At 41.7% G+C, this 18,002-nt stretch overlaps 1 protein-coding gene across 9 annotated transcripts in view; it reads right to left on the bottom strand.

Moving 5' to 3' along the window:
* Positions 1 to 382: 382 nt before the first annotated feature.
* agfg1a (ArfGAP with FG repeats 1a) overlaps positions 383 to 18,002 on the bottom strand; it is a 97,436-nt gene continuing 79,816 nt past the window's right edge. For 4 of the 9 annotated variants that reach the window (XM_038815145.1, XM_038815152.1, XM_038815153.1 and 1 more), the window contains 6 exons: positions 16,080 to 16,156; positions 10,528 to 10,611; positions 3,564 to 3,611; positions 2,586 to 2,741; positions 2,399 to 2,493; positions 383 to 1,058 (listed from right to left, as the gene is read on the bottom strand). In XM_038815145.1, coding sequence (XP_038671073.1) covers positions 999 to 1,058; positions 2,399 to 2,493; positions 2,586 to 2,741; positions 3,564 to 3,611; positions 10,528 to 10,611; positions 16,080 to 16,156 — 520 coding nt within the window. In that variant the 3' untranslated portion in view covers positions 383 to 998. The remainder of the gene's footprint in view (positions 1,059 to 2,398; positions 2,494 to 2,585; positions 2,742 to 3,563; positions 3,612 to 10,527; positions 10,612 to 16,079; positions 16,157 to 18,002) is intronic. The other 5 variants (XM_038815148.1, XM_038815146.1, XM_038815149.1 and 2 more) reach the window with 5 other exon arrangements.

The following is an 18,002-nucleotide window of genomic DNA, read 5'->3' as shown; positions in this document are numbered from 1 at the left end:
TGACAGTGTTGTTGGAGAATTTATCTGTAAGGCATGATTCCGTGAGCATGACTATGTCAGGCTGTTGCTTGAATAGTCTGTGAGAAAGCTATCAAAATTTTGGTCCAAGCCCCCAAATGTTAGTAAGGAGGACTCTGCAGGTTTTATAGGGCTGGGTTCGCCATTGTCATTTCCGGTGCCTAGGTCGATGGCGGATAGTCTGTCTGGTTTCATTCCTTTTTGTTTTCTTTGTAACCCTACTTAAAGAACAAGTATGAGTACAGTTGCTAGAAGCCAAATGGCCGCTCGCTATAGTATAATTTATACAATTCCATCTACAAGAACAATAAAGCAACATAAACAATAACACTAATTACTTGTTTAAAATAAATCTTCATGGACATTCTTACTAATATTTATTTATTTTGTCAATTGCAAACTTTGTAGCAAAACATGATCTCCTTTGTTAGGTAGAAGTGCAGTTTTCTACATACTCAAGAGTATAAATAAGAGCATTTTCCTCGAAGAAAGAAAAATCCCTTTTCCAGTCATCAAATTAATAAAACTTCTAGTTTATCTAAAACTAGAACTTAAAAGGCCAATATTGCAGTGGTTTCATCCTTATAGATATAGCAACTTTACTGATGATTCTTTCTGCTCTGTAACATTTCACATTCACACAAATGTGTTAAATTACAAATACGATTTTGCACAAATAGCTAAATTTCTAAGAAAAGTATGTACAGTACTGCAGAGCAATGAAAGGTAGGATTTGTAATAACTTAACATTTGCCCATTTTAATATACATGATATGGCTACATCTTGAACCTTCTTGCCAAATAGTGGTTAAATAAAAGGACATGCGCAAAGTCCTTCCTTTCTGCATATATTACCCTGTTTTACAAAATACAGGCTTTAGAGACTCTTGTGATTAAAGCTAAGATCAGTGAACACGTCTGTGCAAGAGATTTGGAGACATCACGCTTCGACATCGCACTCCTGACAGGAACCAATTCAGCTATAAGAAGGGGTTGGTTGAAGAGCTGCCTGTTGGAAACTGCCCCATTGGAGCTCCAGCCTGGGAGAGGAGAGCCAGAGAAGAACAATGAATATCTTCTGCTTTTAACTTAATTGTGAAGAACAGTGAAGAAAGAGGAATCACAAGTAAACATACCAGGACACTCCATGAGAAATTATGTCAACAATATTGTCAGAACTGTCCATAGCCATGTATTTTTCAATAAAGGTAAAATAGTCCCTGATCACACAGGCTGCTTTCCCCCTTTGAGGGGGACAGCTGACTGGTGGTGATTTAACCTGAGCACCACCACACCTCAGGTGAGGGGAAGATCCAGAAGGCGGGACCTTCATGGATAACCTCAGCCACTACAGCCTCGCTCTGCATCACAACTCAGCTGTCTAGCCAACTGAGTGAAACTGTTTTAGTAAATGCAATACCTCAACATTTGGGAATACCGTTTCTCACTGCACATCCACCAATTTGCCTCAAAGCAGGCCCACATGTATCAACATTCTTTTCACAAGCAGTTTTATCTTCACTGCCACCAACAAGGGCAGCACGGTAGCACAGTGGTTAGTTAGTGCTGCTGCTTCACAACACCAGGGACCCGTGCTCGATTCCAGACTTGGGTCACTGTCTGTGCGGAGTCTGCATGTTCTCCCTGTGTCTGCGTGGGTTTCCTCCCGGTGCTCAGGTTTCATCCCACAGTCCAAAGATGTGCAGGTTAGGTGGATTGGCCATGATAAATTGTCCTTAGTGACCAAGATTGCCCTTAGTGTTGGGTGGGGTTGCTGGGTTGTGGGGGTGGAGTGGACCTTGGGTAGGGTGCTCTTTCCAGGAGCTGGTGCAGACTCGATGGGCCGAATGGCCTCCTTCTGCACTGTAAATTCTATGATAATCTATGATGAAGCTGACCTAAGATGTCTTTAAAAAATTCAACGCCACTGGAATTCAGATATTTGGACGAAAGGAGCCCCAGAAGCTGAAACTCACCATTTTCTTTGAGTGACATTGGCGGCATGATGGCACAGTGGTTAGCATTCCTGCCTCACAGCAGCAAGGACCCAGGTTCAAATCCAGCTTTGGGTGACTGCTTGTGTGGAGTTTGCACATTCTCCCCGTGTCTCGGTGCTGCGGTTTCCTCCCACAGTCCAAAGGGGCCATGCTAAATTGCCCCTTGGTATCCAAAGATGTACAGTTAGGTAGGGTGCTCTTTTGGATTGCAGACTCAATGGGCCAAATGGCTTCCTTCTGCACCATAGGGATTCTACGATTCCCTTTAATGGGTCCACAAAAACTGGGGGAAATTTTGGAAGTTTAGGAAAAAGCTTTCGCAATAAGTGGTTTTTGGATGGAAGCAAGATCAGAGAAAATGAATTTTCAAAAATACAAATTACCAGAAATGGGTTACTAGTTACTGCAGATGTTGCCATCGGTTGACCATATGACATGACCATTGGCTTTGGTTGTCCAAATGAGCCAAAACTGCCACCTGAAAAAGAGGTGCAACATTTAAGGAGTGGATTTTATAATCGGAAGACAAAGACAAGAATTTGATAACATATTGATGAATTTTGATATTACCAACGGGTTGCTGTGGAAATGCCGAATGCTGAGTGAAGGTCATAGGAGCAGATAAAATTGGCTGTTGGAAGCCACCACTGAAGCTGGTGGGAAGTGTATACCCGGCTGGCGTAGCAAACAAGGTGGGCATGCTCATTGATGCTGTTCCAAAGCTTACTGTTGCACAGAGAAAGAAAATGGAAGCCAAATTAACTGATAAATTAGAAAGACTAATCTCACAACATATAGAACTATTCTGATTTAGGCACTTAAAGGGTGACTGTAATCGCAATGCTCTGGATGTTGAATCTGTTTCAAAACACAGTATGTACTCAATACCGTTATGTTGAGCTACTAAAGAATTTCTATATTTTACAATTTTTGAAAGAGCTATCTTAAATGTACATTTAAATGGATTTTAAAACATTCACTCCGGGACATATGAGCACTCGTGCCATCAAGTAAGTCAAATATCTGATATTTCTAAACATTTTTGTGAGAGTGCAGTAATATCATGAGTATTAGTGAGCATCAAGCCGTTTTTTAGATTCTTAAGTTATTTGCCTTGAAATTTGAGTCATGGGAAAGTCACTGGACGAGTAACTGAGTACTGGACTAATAAGAAGATACAACTTCAAATCTCACCCCGGCAGTGTGCAAAATTGAATTCAGTTTAAAAAAAATTAGTGAAGGAACCGTGAAACTGTCACAAAATCCCAAGTGATTCACTAATGCCTTTGAGGAAAAGCTGCTGTCCTTAATTGAATGTGACTCTAGTCTCACACTGGTACTGCCAGCTTGGAACATGGGCCTGAAGTACATTAAATCACTGCAACAAATAACAAGGAGACAGCCCACCATCACTTCCTTTGAGATGGGAAATATCTGCTTTGCCAGCAGTGCCCACTTCCATGACATGCTAGCTAGTCATTAGACAGTGTAACTAACAGTAAGACACTCTTAATTTAGCCAAGTATCAAACAAAGCGCTGGCACCTACCAAAATGAGCCAGTGGAACTGCTCGAGTGTGCAGAGTTCCTAAAAGCCCTCAAGGACAGCCACAAAAAGTTACAGAAAAGACAATAATTATTTACCGTTCTCAAAACAGAAAAACAGAGACTAGTTAGCATACAGCGAATTAAGTACATTGCCCCAGAAAAAAGGGGTTTCACAGCAATTGGGTCTTCAATTAATAACTAACACAGGGACTTTGAAATTATAACTTGCAAAAAACTGGAGCCTAATTCTGAATTAGAAGACTCATTTTGTCCCGTTAAACATGTACAATTTGATCCACAGACTTCCTTCTTTCAATTAGTAACAAGCTGTCACAATTGAGGATTACATATATAAAAAAAAAATCCATAACTTGGTTTCTTCGGAAACAAGTAGTTGTCAGCAGTGCAGGAATTATGCCAAATTTTTTTTTTAATGGTTTATTAAAATTCTTGGTGAAAGATTTAAGGGCATTTAAAAGCTGTTGTCCTGTTGAAAGACATTGTCTTCACAAGGCATGGTGTTGTAGGGGAGAGGAACGCCCATTCCATTCCTCCCCAGTTATGTGATAGTTCTTACTGGAGCTGTGTCCCAGTGATCAGGATTAGGCTGAGCTTCAAACCCTACACGGCCAAACGATCAATAAACAATCCCTTTCTACATTGACACAAGTGAGGCACCAGAGGTCTGCCAGCAGCTGAGGAACTGTACCCTAGCATGATTCAGTATCCTCAGGATAGAAATGGAGGAAACAGAGTCATAATGCTCTCCATTGTTCCACAGCCATTAGCTTATTTAGTGCAGGGTAGCAGAGTAGGGGACAACTTCAAGTTTACAGAGGTTACAATGTAGGAGAATCTAGGCATGTGCTAGAATAGTCAAGTCGAGGGGTAACAATGGCGTGAATGAGACTATCAGCCACAGACGGAGCTGAGGTGGGGCAGAATAGGGCGATATTATGGAGGTGGAATAAGGTGGTCTCAGTGATGGTGCAGATGTGTGGTCGGAAGCTCATCTCAGGATGGAATATGACACTATAGTTGCAAACAGTCTGATTCAGTCTCAGATAGTTGCCAGGGAGAGGGTCAGAGTGCTGGCTAGAAGTTTGTGCAAAGACCAAAGATTAGGACTTTGGTCTTTCCAATATTTAGTCAGCCCTTAGGCAGAGTCTTCCCCATTTATCTTGAAAGTGTTTCAATCAAGTTCGACTTGTCAGTAACCTAATGAGCTTCAAAATTTCTAAAGTGAGGAAAAATCTGCACATGTGAAACTTCATCAAATACATTTTCGAAAATGCAAGGGTAAAATATCAAGTGATCAATAAAATTTTCAAAGAGATCCATTGAAATAGCACAGTGTGATCTATTGCTTCTAAATTTAAGTTGCCAACTCCTTTAGATGGTTATGCTTTTTAGATATGGACTAAATAACTGGTCTCTGATTTCATGTCAATGTTTGTTCTTTCTTGGCATCCTTCAAATCTCATTTACAATTCCAATGTTAAAATAATTCCTGAAATATTATCAGGTCAGTAGTGCATTGGAATTGCGGAGTTACAAGATGCTAAAAGTATAGGTGAGGGTTACAGTGGCATAAGCTGAGGTGGGAACAAAAACGTGCAATGCATATGTAGGTGTTTTGTGACAGAGGATATGGGGTTGGAAGCTCAGGCTGTGAGCAGTCATAGAATCCCTACAGTGCAGGAGGTGGTAATTCGGCTCATCAAGTCTGCACCAATCCTCCGAAAGTGCACCCCAATCTAGGCCCACTCCCCCTCCCCATTTCTGCTGCCCCATCTAAACTGCACATCTTTGGACACTAAGGAGCAATTCAGCACGGTCAGTATGGTTCAACCCAAGAAAATGGCTGCGAAGGGAGATAAATGAGGGTACAGATTTGTGGCAGTGGGCCAAAAGATGATGGTTTTCCAATGTTATAATTGGAGGGGATTGCAGCTCTGTCGAAACTAAACGTCAGACAAGTATTCTGACAACATGGAGGCAGTGGAGGGATCGAGAGTGATGGTGGAGAGATACACATGTACTCTGGGGCGGCATGGAGCGGCCCCCGACTGGCGCCACCGGAGAATCGGCGGACTGGCGTCGGGACGCAATTCGCAGCTGGCCCGGCAATTCTCCGGCCCAGCGTGGGCTGAGAGAATCCCGCTCCTGATTTCTTGCCGTTGGATGATATTGCCCAGGAACAGCATGTAGATAAGCAAGAGGAGGGGGCAAAGAATATATCATTGGGAACTCCGGAGGTAACGGTGCAGGGGCAGGTTACAAAGTCATTGCTGGAGATGCTTTGACTAAAAGTTCGGTAAAGTGAAGCCAAACTAGTGTAGTCCCATTGAGCTAGACAACAAATGAGAAGCATTAAAGATAACTATGTCAAATGTTACACTTACGATGTGAAGGACGAGGAGGGATAATGCATTGCAGTCACTGAGTTGTAATTTGTGACTTTAATAAGGGCTGTTTTAGTGCAACTGCAGGAGCCTGATTAGACAGAGTCAAAAAAGGTACTGTGAGAAATATAGACAGAGATTTGGGAGATTATAATATATTCAAGGATTTTGATAAGGATAGAAGACTGTGTTTGTAGCTGGCAAGGACAAAAGGCCTGAAAGGAATTTTTTTGAAAAAGAGGTTGCTGATTGTGCAGGATTTGAAAGGGGCAGAGACAGTACCTGAAGAGAGGGAACCATTCACAAATGAGTTAGTAAGGGGGCCGGGACATATATTTGGGTGATCCACATTTTAGGAATGGAGTGAAACTAGAATAAGATGCAGATTCGTTGCTAGGATAGGTGGAACCTTGGTGACGTTTGTCTTAACTTTATGTGAAATGGGAACAATTGCAGCAAAAATAGCTAAATGGGTGGTCTCAAACTAATGACACAGTTTATTTAAGACTTCATATTTTTCATATCAATGAATGAAATCTTCCTCATGCTTCTCACTTAATCCCCACTAGAGTTCTTCTTATAGTAGGTTCAATGTTTGCTTTACTTACGTTGTTAGCCTTGGCTCTAGTGTTTCTAATAGAAAATCTAACCATATAATAACTAACAGTCAACTGTCCATCCACGTCCAAGTGGACTACTGAGCACTAAAAACAAAACTGCATCTGCTCCTGTACTTTGCATCGTGTTTTACTGAGAATTGGTAATTATTACCTCTATGAAAATAGTTTGTACTTTCACCCCTCTTTGTACTTTTACTAATTTCCAATTCTCCTGGCCTGACTACTTCCACATTGGGACACAGAAATTCCCTATATGATAATACGTGACCGGAAAAATAATTCTATAAACTACCACTCACTAGCTTCCTCAAAACAAAATTCTCCCTTAATCATCACAGGGGCAGCGCGGTGGCGCAGTGGTTAGCATTGCTGCCTCACGGTGCCAAGGTCCTAGGTTCGATTCCGGCTCTGGGTCACTGTCTGTGTAGAGTTTGCACATTCTCCCCGTGTTTGCGTGGGTTTCTCCCCGACAACCCAAAGATGTGCAGGGTAGGTGGATTGGCCACACTAAATTGTCCCTTAATTGGAAGAAATGAATCGGGTACTCTAAATTTATAAAAACAAAATTATCACCACAGTATATTGTAATTTTATGTGGCCTGTATTATTGCCTATCCAGCTTCAAATCTGCTTATCTTGACAAAAATTGGTATTTTGTTGGCCTTTTTTGATAATTGATACTCAGATTGCTCCAGATGTTATATCAACTCTTATTCAGCTTCACAATCTATCTTTGAGAAATATATTTTCATGCTCTCAGCTCTACCACAAGCTCATCTTCTGCTTGCAGTGCGTAGAAATTTAGGAAGATTTGTAATATGAAACAATTATAGTCGACCTAGAGGGTTCTAATATCAATGGCTTTGCTTGCACATGTCTGGCAGAATTGTCCACTCCCAGAAATCTAATTTTCCATTTATTTATCAAACATCATTAGCCTTCAGGTGGCACGGCCGCACAGTGGTTAGCACTGCTGCCTACAGCGCTGAGGACCTGGGTTCGATCCCGGCCCTGGGACACTGTCCATGTGAAGTTTGTACATTCTCCCCGTGTTTTCGTGGGTTTCACCCCCACAACCCAAAGACGTGCAAGTTAGGTGGATTGGCCACACTAAATTGACCATTAATTGGAAAAAAATAATTTGGTACTCTAAATTTATATTTTAAAAAATCATTAGCGTTCTCTGCCATCCTGGAGTACTCTATTCCACACAATTACCTTGTTGTAAGTAATTAAATTTGAACACATTGCAAATATCTGATTCCTTAATTGACGTGCTTTAAAGGTATAACCTTTAGTTTTAGGAAATAAATTGTTCAATGTAGATAAATGGAATCATTTTATTGAGATACTGATAAACAACCCTGAACTAAGTGCAATTCAAACAGATCTGGAGTAACTACAGTTTTAAACGCATTAATATGGTTAAAGTTAGCAGGAAGACAATTTAAACAACAGATGGCCCATTTTTGAGTATTTGGTAGGGACAGGTCTATGGTCATATGAATAAGGGATTTAGATTTGTTCCCACATCAAAGAAGAAAGAAAGCACCTTTGTAAACAAATGTTTCTTGGTGGAATCAGGGAGTCTGGAACGAGGGTCTTTAATTCCATTAAAGATTTAAATTAGAGGGCAGCACGGTGGCGCAGTGGCCTAGCACTGTGGCCTCACGGCGCCGAGGTCCCAGGTTCGATCCCGGCTCTGGGTCACTCTCCGTGTGGAGTTTGCACATTCTCCCCGTGTTAGCGTGGGTTTCGCGCCCACAACCCAAAGATGTGCAGGGTAGGTGGATTGGCCACACTGAATTGCCCCTTAATTGAAAAAAATGAATTGAGTACTCTAAATTAAAAAAAAGATATAAATTAAGACACGTGAATCACAGAATCAAAGGGTTATTTTGAAGGTGAAGATAATTAATTTATATGGCCGCACAATGGTGCAGTGGTTAGCACTACTGTCTCAAGGCACCGAGGTCCTAGGTTCGATCCCGACTCTGTGTCCCTGTCCGTGTGGAGTTTCTACATTCTCCCCTTGTTTGTGTGGGTTTCGCTCCCACAACCCAAAAATGTGCTGGTTAGGTAGATTGGCTAGGCTAAATTGCCCCTTAATTGGAAAAAATTAATTGGGCGCTCTAAATTTAAAAAACAAAAGATAATTAATTTATATTTCTGTTCCAAAATGTCTCAAATATACCATGCTGTGGGGTTTAGGGAGGTTCCTGTTTATCTATCTGTGTACTTGCTCCAGAAGCAGGCAGTTAACAGTTCAGTTTGGGAACAGAGACAACCGCAGTAGATGGACTCAAGAGAGCAAAAGAGGTCATGCTACCCAGACCTGCACTGTAAGCACAGAAAATAGTAACTTTATCATTCACCATGCGGAATGCAGTTTGGAGACAAAACTCATGAGGGGAAGAAAGGCTCGAAGACTACAGGGCAGGAGATTGGAGATGAGAAACATATCAGCCATGATCTAATGGCAGACCGATAGCCGAATGGCCTAATTCAGCTGATTTAGCACACTGGACTAAAACAGCTGGCTTGTAATGCAGAACAAGACCAGCAGCACAGGTTCAATTCCCGTACCAGCCTCCCGAACAAGCGCCGGAATGTAGCGACTAGGGGCTTTTCACAGTAACTTCATTGAAGCCTACTTGTGACAATAAGCAATTATTATTATTATTATTATTAATATTATTCTGCTCCTAAATCTTATGGTCTTAAGATTTGCCTAGCTTGGAGCTAGAGGAAGAAATCAATAGTAACCCTCGGTGTAAAGTAGCTGTAAAGTAGCTGTAGGAGCAAAGTTGGAGAAAGAAATCTTTGTCAAAGCTAAGAAAAGAAGCATCCAGGCCATTAGAAAATCAGGGTGTTTCTAATTTTCCGTCGAGGTCACTGCGCAGGAATTGCACATGAAGCTCAGGTTTGAGTTGAAAAGTCCCGGAGCTTACAAGATAGCTCTGGGAAAGTTTGGAGCTAGTCCCAAGGAAACAGATAACCTTCAAGAAGCTGATAATTAGCCAAGACTTTACAGGGAAGTCTTAGTGAAAAGGGGAGAATTTTAGTTTAAATTATGTTTTACTGTGCTTTTCAATGTAAGTTAGAAGAAATTACTAAGACTGTTTATTTAACAATAATGCTTTACATTATTTTTACATCGTAAAATTCATTTGTTTTAAACTGTGGAATCCTGTGGCTTCATTAACTACAAGTTCAAATTTCTCTTTATATGTTAAGTCTCGAAGGGGATTGTAGCAACACTGGGCACTTTGTCCACTCCCAAGTTTATGTTCATATCCCAGCATCTAGAACTTGTAACAGCTTCAAACATATCATCCTTACTCAAAGAAAATGCATATTAAGTTCAGAGTCTCCTGGTCATTCACAGTAGTTTCATTTGAAAGTGTACTTCAACTCCGAAAATTAGGTCAGGACCAGACATGAAATAGGATAAAAATACAATCAGTTCCCCAAGCACTTGCCCCTCATTACCCTTTGCAGAAATGTGGTTATATTCCATGCTACTGGTTTGGAATACTGTTGCTGTCTGTGTGGGGAGTTGTGAGGGGTGACAGCTCTAACAAATATGTGGCCAGATGTCAAGTCCATTACAACCAATTCAATAATGCTATTTAGGAACAATGAAATAGTGAAGTATTTATCGTAGACAAACCTGAATGAACAAAATTCTGTGCCTGAACTTTTAAAAAATGCTTCAGTGAAAGGACAGCAGTGGCCTTATCACCTGCAATCATCAATTTGTTCACATCAGGGATGTATGACTTGGAAATCATGAATCGCTGACAATATTTTTGTCATTGTTCCTCTGACTCCTCATTAATGCACAAACTTCTATCGAGTTTGCAAATATGGACATATCATGCACTGAATGCAAATGTGCTCTTCAGCCTGGCCCCCCACAAAGGTTCATTATCCATACCTGCAGTTCTTCCGTTAGTCTGGAATGGGTTCATGGCAACCGTTGCGGGCAAAATAGGAGCTGCTGCAAATGGATTAGTTGCTGCTGAAAAGGCACAAAAAGGAAAAGCCCATTAAATTACAGAAATCAGTAAATGCCTCCACCTCATGTGCGAGGTTGGGGCTAATACAGCTGAAGATGGTATACAGAGCACACCTCACGAGAGTGAGGATGAGCCGATTCTTTGAAGGTGTAGAAGATGTGTGTGAGCGTTGGGGGGGGGGGGGCTAATCACGTTCATTTGAAGATGCCCAAACCTAGAGGAGTACTGGAAGGAGGAGGTTATTGGGGTAATTCCCAAGGTGGTGCACGTGAAACTGGACCCGGGTACCCGCGAGGCCATATTCGGGGTGTCGGATCAGCCAGGGTTGGAAACAGGTGCGGAGGCAGATATCGTAGCCTTCGCCTCGTTGATCGCCCGAAGGCAGATCCTGCTGGGATGGAGAGCGGCCTCTCCACCCTGTGCCCTGGCGTGGCGGGGGGGGGGGGACCTGTTGGAATACTTGACCCGTGAGAAGGTTAAGTTTGAACTGAGGGGAAGGACGGAGGGGTTCTACAAGTCATGGGTATTATTCATTATGCACTTTCAAGAACTAGATAACATCGAACATTAGTTGGGGGGGATGGGTGGGAGGGTTGGGGGGGGGGAGGTGGGCTGTGTATATTAAGGGTGACTATGGGTAATCCCTGATTCCTTTTTGTCATTTGTTTATGTAAACATGCGGCCTAATGTTTGGGGGTTGGTGGGAGGATGGGATCGTTGTTATTGTTATGGGGATTGACATATTTGTTGCTGATTATTGTTTATTGTTGGTGGGTGTAAATTTGGGAGAAAATGTGAAAAAGGAGAATAAAAATATATTTTTTAAAAATTGCAGAAATCAGTGAATCTTTTGAAGTGTCAGATGAGAATGTCCAAAGAACAGTTGCTTATTTTACAACCAACAATTGATAAGAATACTTTCTATGAAGCCAGTAAGTAACATTCTCTGACCACAGCGGATATGTAATTGGGATGTATTGTTTTTCAAATCGTTTATGTACTTTAAATTTAGAAATACCCAATGAATGAGCAGACAAAATCCAAATAAATGCGCTTTCATTTTGGTGACCACAGTAAGAATTCTACAACTGGTGGGTGCCATCTACTAAAAATCCATGATGCCTATCACAGAATTACAATTTTCTCACAAGCACAATCATTTTGAATAGATTCAGTTCTTAAAATTTTGTATGTGCCATTTCTCAATTAACTTTCATACTTTGGCCATGATGTATCCATTATGTTTTATTCAGATTTGGTTGCATGATGCATTAAGGGGCAGTGCACAACTGACTCCTACCAATGCTTTCTGCAAATTTGAAATCATTTGTTCTAATTCTCAGATATATTTTGCTGTCTATTCCATTACTCTGTCTTGACCTTCTCGAGTGTTGGCAGATCTGTTCATTCCCACTGCCTCTCTTCCAATCTCACAACCTTGACAGCACCTTGTCTGTCATCCAGCTTCTTGTTGGGTTGATAATGATCTTTGCTCTAGTACCATCAATTCTTCAGGGGGTGGGTGCTGCTGTTCTAAGCTTGCACAAGCAGCTGGCCTCTCTTGACGACACCCTGCCCCTTCTGAATGGCTGCAATTTTTTTTAAACTTCAAAAATGTATTTTAACATACTGATTTTCTGATGATAGAAATGTAACTTTCCGTTTTTGTGGCTGAATGATAAACATTAGCCAATATACCTTTCCTAGGCTAGTTATTCTAAAGCAACTGAAGGCTTGTCGTCTTACTAAATCCATAGATTGAATCTTGGTGGGCCTGAACCACGGTTTATATAACTCAATCGTATATATATAAAAAACCATGGTACATTTTACCTACTGAATCCAAGGCTTTATGTTTTGCTATTGCAAAATGGGCTGTTCGGTCGCACTGCCGCCTCACAGCGTCAGGGACGCAGGTTCAATTCCAGCCTTGGGTGACTGTGTGGGATTTGCATGTTCTCCCCATGTCTGCGAGGGTTTCCTCTCGCAGTCCAAAGATGTGCAGGTTAGGTGGGGTTATGGGGATAGGGCAGGGGAGTGGGCCTAGGTAGAGGGTCGTTACTGACTCGATGGTCAAATGGCCTCCTTCTGCACTGTAGGAATTCTATTTTATGGTCAAGTGAAACTGTATTCTCTCCATTAAACAGTTTACTGACCATATATGTCTACATTATGGCTTTAATATAACAATCATCAGAAATTGGATTTGGTTGCAATCTTCATTACCACACTAATTTTCTCCTTACTGTAATAAGAATCTTTCAAATGAAAGGCAAGAATCAAATTTTCACTATCGAAAGTTCAAGTTCTTTTAAAAGTGAAAATAAAACCAGAGAAGGCTTGTTATTTTTGGATTGGTTCCCAAATCTGGGCACCTCATAATGTAAAGGCTAGATACAAGGCAAAGGGAGGCAAAATGCATGTTTACTCTCGCCCAACAATTGGTACATGCTGTATGGAGAATAGAACTGATTGTCACTAAAGGTTCATGAATTTTGTCAGGGCGCAGTAGCCCCAACAATGTGCCAGAAAGTCGGGGAAACCCCCGGCCTAGTCATTGGGAGGGCTTTGACCCAATTTTGTGGCAATTAACAGCCAAGCATCAGGGCTCCCATTCTCTTAAGGGACTATCCTGTCTTAAAGGATATCAACTGCGGGCCAATCGGAGGCCAGGCAGTTCATCAATCCTAGAAGCGCCACTGGGAGGCGTGGCCACTGCTGGGACTGCAGTCAGCCCAAAGCAGCATCATAGAGGCCACTCTGGGGCTTGGGAGGTTGGGGTGGGGTGGGACTGATTCTGCGGGTGAGGCCCATGCTGTTGGAGGGTCCTGCCTGCCCACAGCGGGGTCCCTAGTTTTACTGGGTGATCTTCTTATCTGGCGCAGGGACCCAGCACCGACGCTGGTGGAATGCCAGTGGTGGTGGGACAAAGCCCTTAAATTATCCTCCGGGCAAGATGACCGTCCTCATGACCTCTACAGTTGAGAGAATTCCACAGCATCAGGGAGGCAATGGGCATTCCGCCTCCCACGGCTTGCCTTCTCATTTTTTGGCCCCAACCACCTTCCAATGTACTCCTGAAGGTACTGTTAAATTCCGCCCATATGGTGCCTTTCACATCCTCCAGCAAATATTGGCCCAACCATATATGATATGTATGCACATTTCATAGAATGGTTACACCACAGGAGGCCATTTAGCCCATCAAGTCAGTGTCAAGTGTCTCCAAGAGCAATTTACCTAGCCATATCCCTATTGCCCTGCATTTCTTTTCCCTTCAGGTGCTTATCCAATTCCCTTCTAAAATCCATGATTCCGTCTGCTTCCAACATCCTTTCAGGCAGTGCACTTTCTGCGCAAAGAAGTTTTTATTTATGTCGCGTTGATTCTTTTGTCATTCACTTTTGTTTTCTGATTCTGGTCTACTGTCTAGACCAGGGGTGGGCAAACTTTTCCGTGCAAGGGCCACATTCAGAAATTCACAATTTTAAAGGGCCGCATAGTATATTAAGTAAAATAATTACTTCACCCAGTTATGATTCTGGGCGCCTCATATAGAACATAGAACAGTACAGCACAGAACAGGCCCTTCGGCCCTCGATGTTGTGCCGAGCAATGATCACCCTACTCAAGTCAACGTATCCACCCTATACCCGTGAGTAACCCAACAGCCCCCCCCCCCCCCCCCCCCACACCATTAACCTTTAAAAAAAACAATTTTTTAAAAAAATGTTTATTTTTTTTATTTTACTTTTTTATTTTTTTAATGACTTGGTGGGCCGCATAAAGACCTTTGGCGGGCCGCATGCGGCCCGCGGGCCGTAGTTTGCCCACCCCTGGTCTAGACCCTTCCATGATTTGGAGCACCTCTATCAAATCTCCTCCTAATCCTCTATGCTCTTAAGGAGAACATGCCCAGCTTCTCCAATCTGCGTAACTGCAGTCCCTCATCCATGAAAGCATTCTCCAAAATATTTTCTGCACTCTCTCGAGCCTTCATATCTTTACAAAAGTGAGGTACCGGAATTGGACACAATATTCCTTCTGAGGTCAAACTAATATTTTAAAACTCAAACCATTCACGTTTTTACTAATGGAGAATTTTTTTTGTCCAATTCAAAATGCAAACATAGTCTTTATTTTCCCAATTTATGTATATATTTAAGGAAGATTGATTGCAAATTGATGGACACAAGCTCTTTCTATTAGGAGAAAGTCAATGCGGTAAAGTCCCAGTTAATGGTGTGTCTTATATTCAAACCATAATATCTTACAAAATAACCATAATACAGAAAGTGGAGGTGGTAATGCAGAGAGGACAGAAAAATGTGATATGTTAATAACCTATCTTTTGAGTGTATTTTTTATTTGTATTATTCACAGTATGAAACAGCTTTCTGATCACTGGTAGTTATGGCAAAAAGACACTTAAAGGGGTGGATAGAAACATAGGAAATAGGAGGCGGCTATTCGACCCTGCTCATCCATTCATTATGATCGTGGTTGATCATCAAGTTCAATACCCTGATTTCCACCCCCCCCCCCCCCCCCCCCCCCCAAAAAAATCCCTTGATCCCTTCAACCCCTAGAGCTATATCTAATTCCTTCTTGAAATTACACGTTTTGACCTCAACTACTTTCTTTCAAAGATTCCGCAGATTCACCACTCTGGGTGAAGAAATTTCTCCTCACCTCAATCCTAAAAGGTTTATCCCTTATCCTCAAACTATGACCCCAAGTTCTGGATTCCCCCACCATCGTGAATGTTATTTCCTAATCTACCCTGTCTAATCCTGTTAGAATTTTCTATGAGATCGGCTCTGACTCGTCTAAACTCCAATGAATATGATCCTAACCAACTTAATCTCTCCTCAGAGGTCAGTCCTGCCATTCCAGGAATCAGCCTGGTAAACCATCGCTGCACTCCCTCCATAGCAAGAACATCCTTCCTCATATAAGGAGACCAAAACTGCACACAATACTCCAGGTGTGGCCTCACTAATGCCCTATACAATTGCAGTAAAACATCTCTATTCCTATATTCAAGGAATGAAAGGGAGACACACTGGCTTATTTTTCTTTCTTCATTATACAGGGTTGTGCCCTGTATAATGTTTCTCTGGCATCAAGAATTAATTAAACACCAAGAATTCATCATCTGGGAACAAACGAAAACTAATTCAGTAACACAACTTGGCAGAGCTACAGCTTATTACCACATCCTTTCATTTCTCAAATCCAAAATTTAGAAAGATCCAGTGCTTAAAATTTTTTTTTTTTTTTTAAAGTACCCAATTCGTTTTTACCAATTAAGTTGCAATTTAGCATGGTCAATACACCTAGCCTGCATATCTTTGGGTGTGGGGGCGAAACCCACGCAAACACAGAACGATCCAGTGTTGGTCTCAAAAAGAAATTTTGAACTGTTCGGCAAAAACGAAATTTGCCCCAGCAAAAATGTGTGGCTTACCTCCAAATGGCGCAGGTGTATTGCTGACCCCAGGGTGAGTCTGTGCTGTTGTAGCACTTTGTACTGTCCCAAACACACTGCAGGAGAAAACAATCTTTATAACAGTGTCCATACAATAGAGAACGGTAAGGCGAGAACCATATCCCACCAAAATTGCCATTTTCCACTAAAACCTTTTGACATTTTCTTTGTACCATGTGACTGGGATTAAAAGTATCTGTAGTTGAAATTATTGGACTGAGCATTTGGGACAGCAGGACAATACAGGAGCAAGTCACACGCAAGTCCGAGGTTGAACATTAGGAGCCGATCAAGTGGAAGCACTCGATCACCATCTGAGGTTGTAATCAATCTCCACTGAAAATGGATTGGTCACCTTTAGGTGCATAAGAAATATTATTTGAAAGAAGTTTAGACTCCATACACCACAGGTGAAGTGAGATACATAACTGGGAAAAATCAGGTATACCTGTTCCTTTAAGAGGTTTCAGGTCCGATCTGTGTGATCTTCACTTACTGTGTCTATAAAGACTGCCCCTTTGTTGTGTCATCTCCAGTTCTTTTCGACCAGAGGCGGTACATTCGATATTGTGAAGAGCTGTGATGACTTAGTCCCTTATGATCTTTGGGAAGGAGAGAAAACCCCTGCCTGTAACACTGGAATAGATAGAACTATTAAACATGTAATATTTTAGTGTGCTCAATAGACAGTAAAAAGGATATGATTTAAACAACTTAAAATGTAAACACTTCAGAGCAGAGACTGGCTCTGTTTATACAGAACAGTGTTCTTGAAAACACAAGATATTACGGGCCATGGAGAAAACTCATGTAAGATCTGGCAAGTATGTTAAACCTAACGTTCACTCAAAAAGTATGAGGGTGAGCAAAACATTTGTTAACAGGATGAGGTGGAAAAGTGGGAGGAAGCACATATGGAGCATAAACATCGTCATTGCAAATTGGGTCAAATGGCCTGTTTCTGCACTGTAACGGGGTGGGGGAGTGGGCCTAGGTAGGATGCTCTTTCAGAGGGTTGGTGCAGACTGGATTGACCGAAAGGCCTCCCCTTCTGCACTGTACGGATTCCATGGATTCTAAGTTTTGTGCTATTCAGAAATACTTCACCATGTCCTCCAAGTGGCATCAGCTTTGGACTGATGGAACATGTCAAGCACAGTCTCGCCAGACTGAGAATTTCTAGGCAGGTGAGACAGTTGCGTTGGATGGTAAAGATGTCTATAAGCTGAGTTTAATTGATCTCCATATATCCACCATTATACAGGATACTAAAAATAGAAACATAATTTGACTTGCATACATCTGATCCTAACGGAGCAGATATTACAAACCATCTTAACGTAGGAAATGGTTTTAATTAAATTCTTATTACTGTCCTCAATTCAGTTTAATTTTGAAATGATCCATGTGGGGCCATTTCCAGTCTTGTAAAATGCTGCTCTAGGCCAAAACAGACCTAGAAATAAATTTTACTCAAACTTATTTTTTCAAATTTATTTGTTCATGGGATGGGAGTGTCACTGGCTGGGCCAACATTTGTTAGCCATCCTAATTGCCCTTGAGAATGTGATGGTGAACCGCCCTCTTGAGCTCCATCAGTCCATGTGTGTTGGTACAAACATATGCTGTTATGAATGGAGTTCCAGCATCAGTGAAGGAACAGCAATATAGTTCCTTGTCAGGATGGCGAGTGGCTCGGAAGAGAACTTGCAGTTGGTGCTGGTCCCATGTCCTTCTCGGTGGTAGCAGTCGTGTTTTTTTTAAATTTAGAGTTCTCGATGGTAGCAGTCGCATTTAAAAAAGTTTTTTTTTTTTTTTAATAAGAGTACCCAATTTTTTTTTCCAATTAAGGGGCAATTTAGCGTGGCCAATCCACCTACCCAGCATATATTTTGGTTGTGG

The sequence above is a fragment of the Scyliorhinus canicula genome, chromosome 13 (assembly GCF_902713615.1).
Source record: "Scyliorhinus canicula chromosome 13, sScyCan1.1, whole genome shotgun sequence".
In the NCBI taxonomy this organism is placed as follows: Eukaryota; Metazoa; Chordata; class Chondrichthyes; order Carcharhiniformes; family Scyliorhinidae; genus Scyliorhinus; species Scyliorhinus canicula.
The sequence above is the reverse complement of the archived record's forward strand: the minus strand, read 5'-3'. Positions and strand labels throughout refer to the sequence as shown.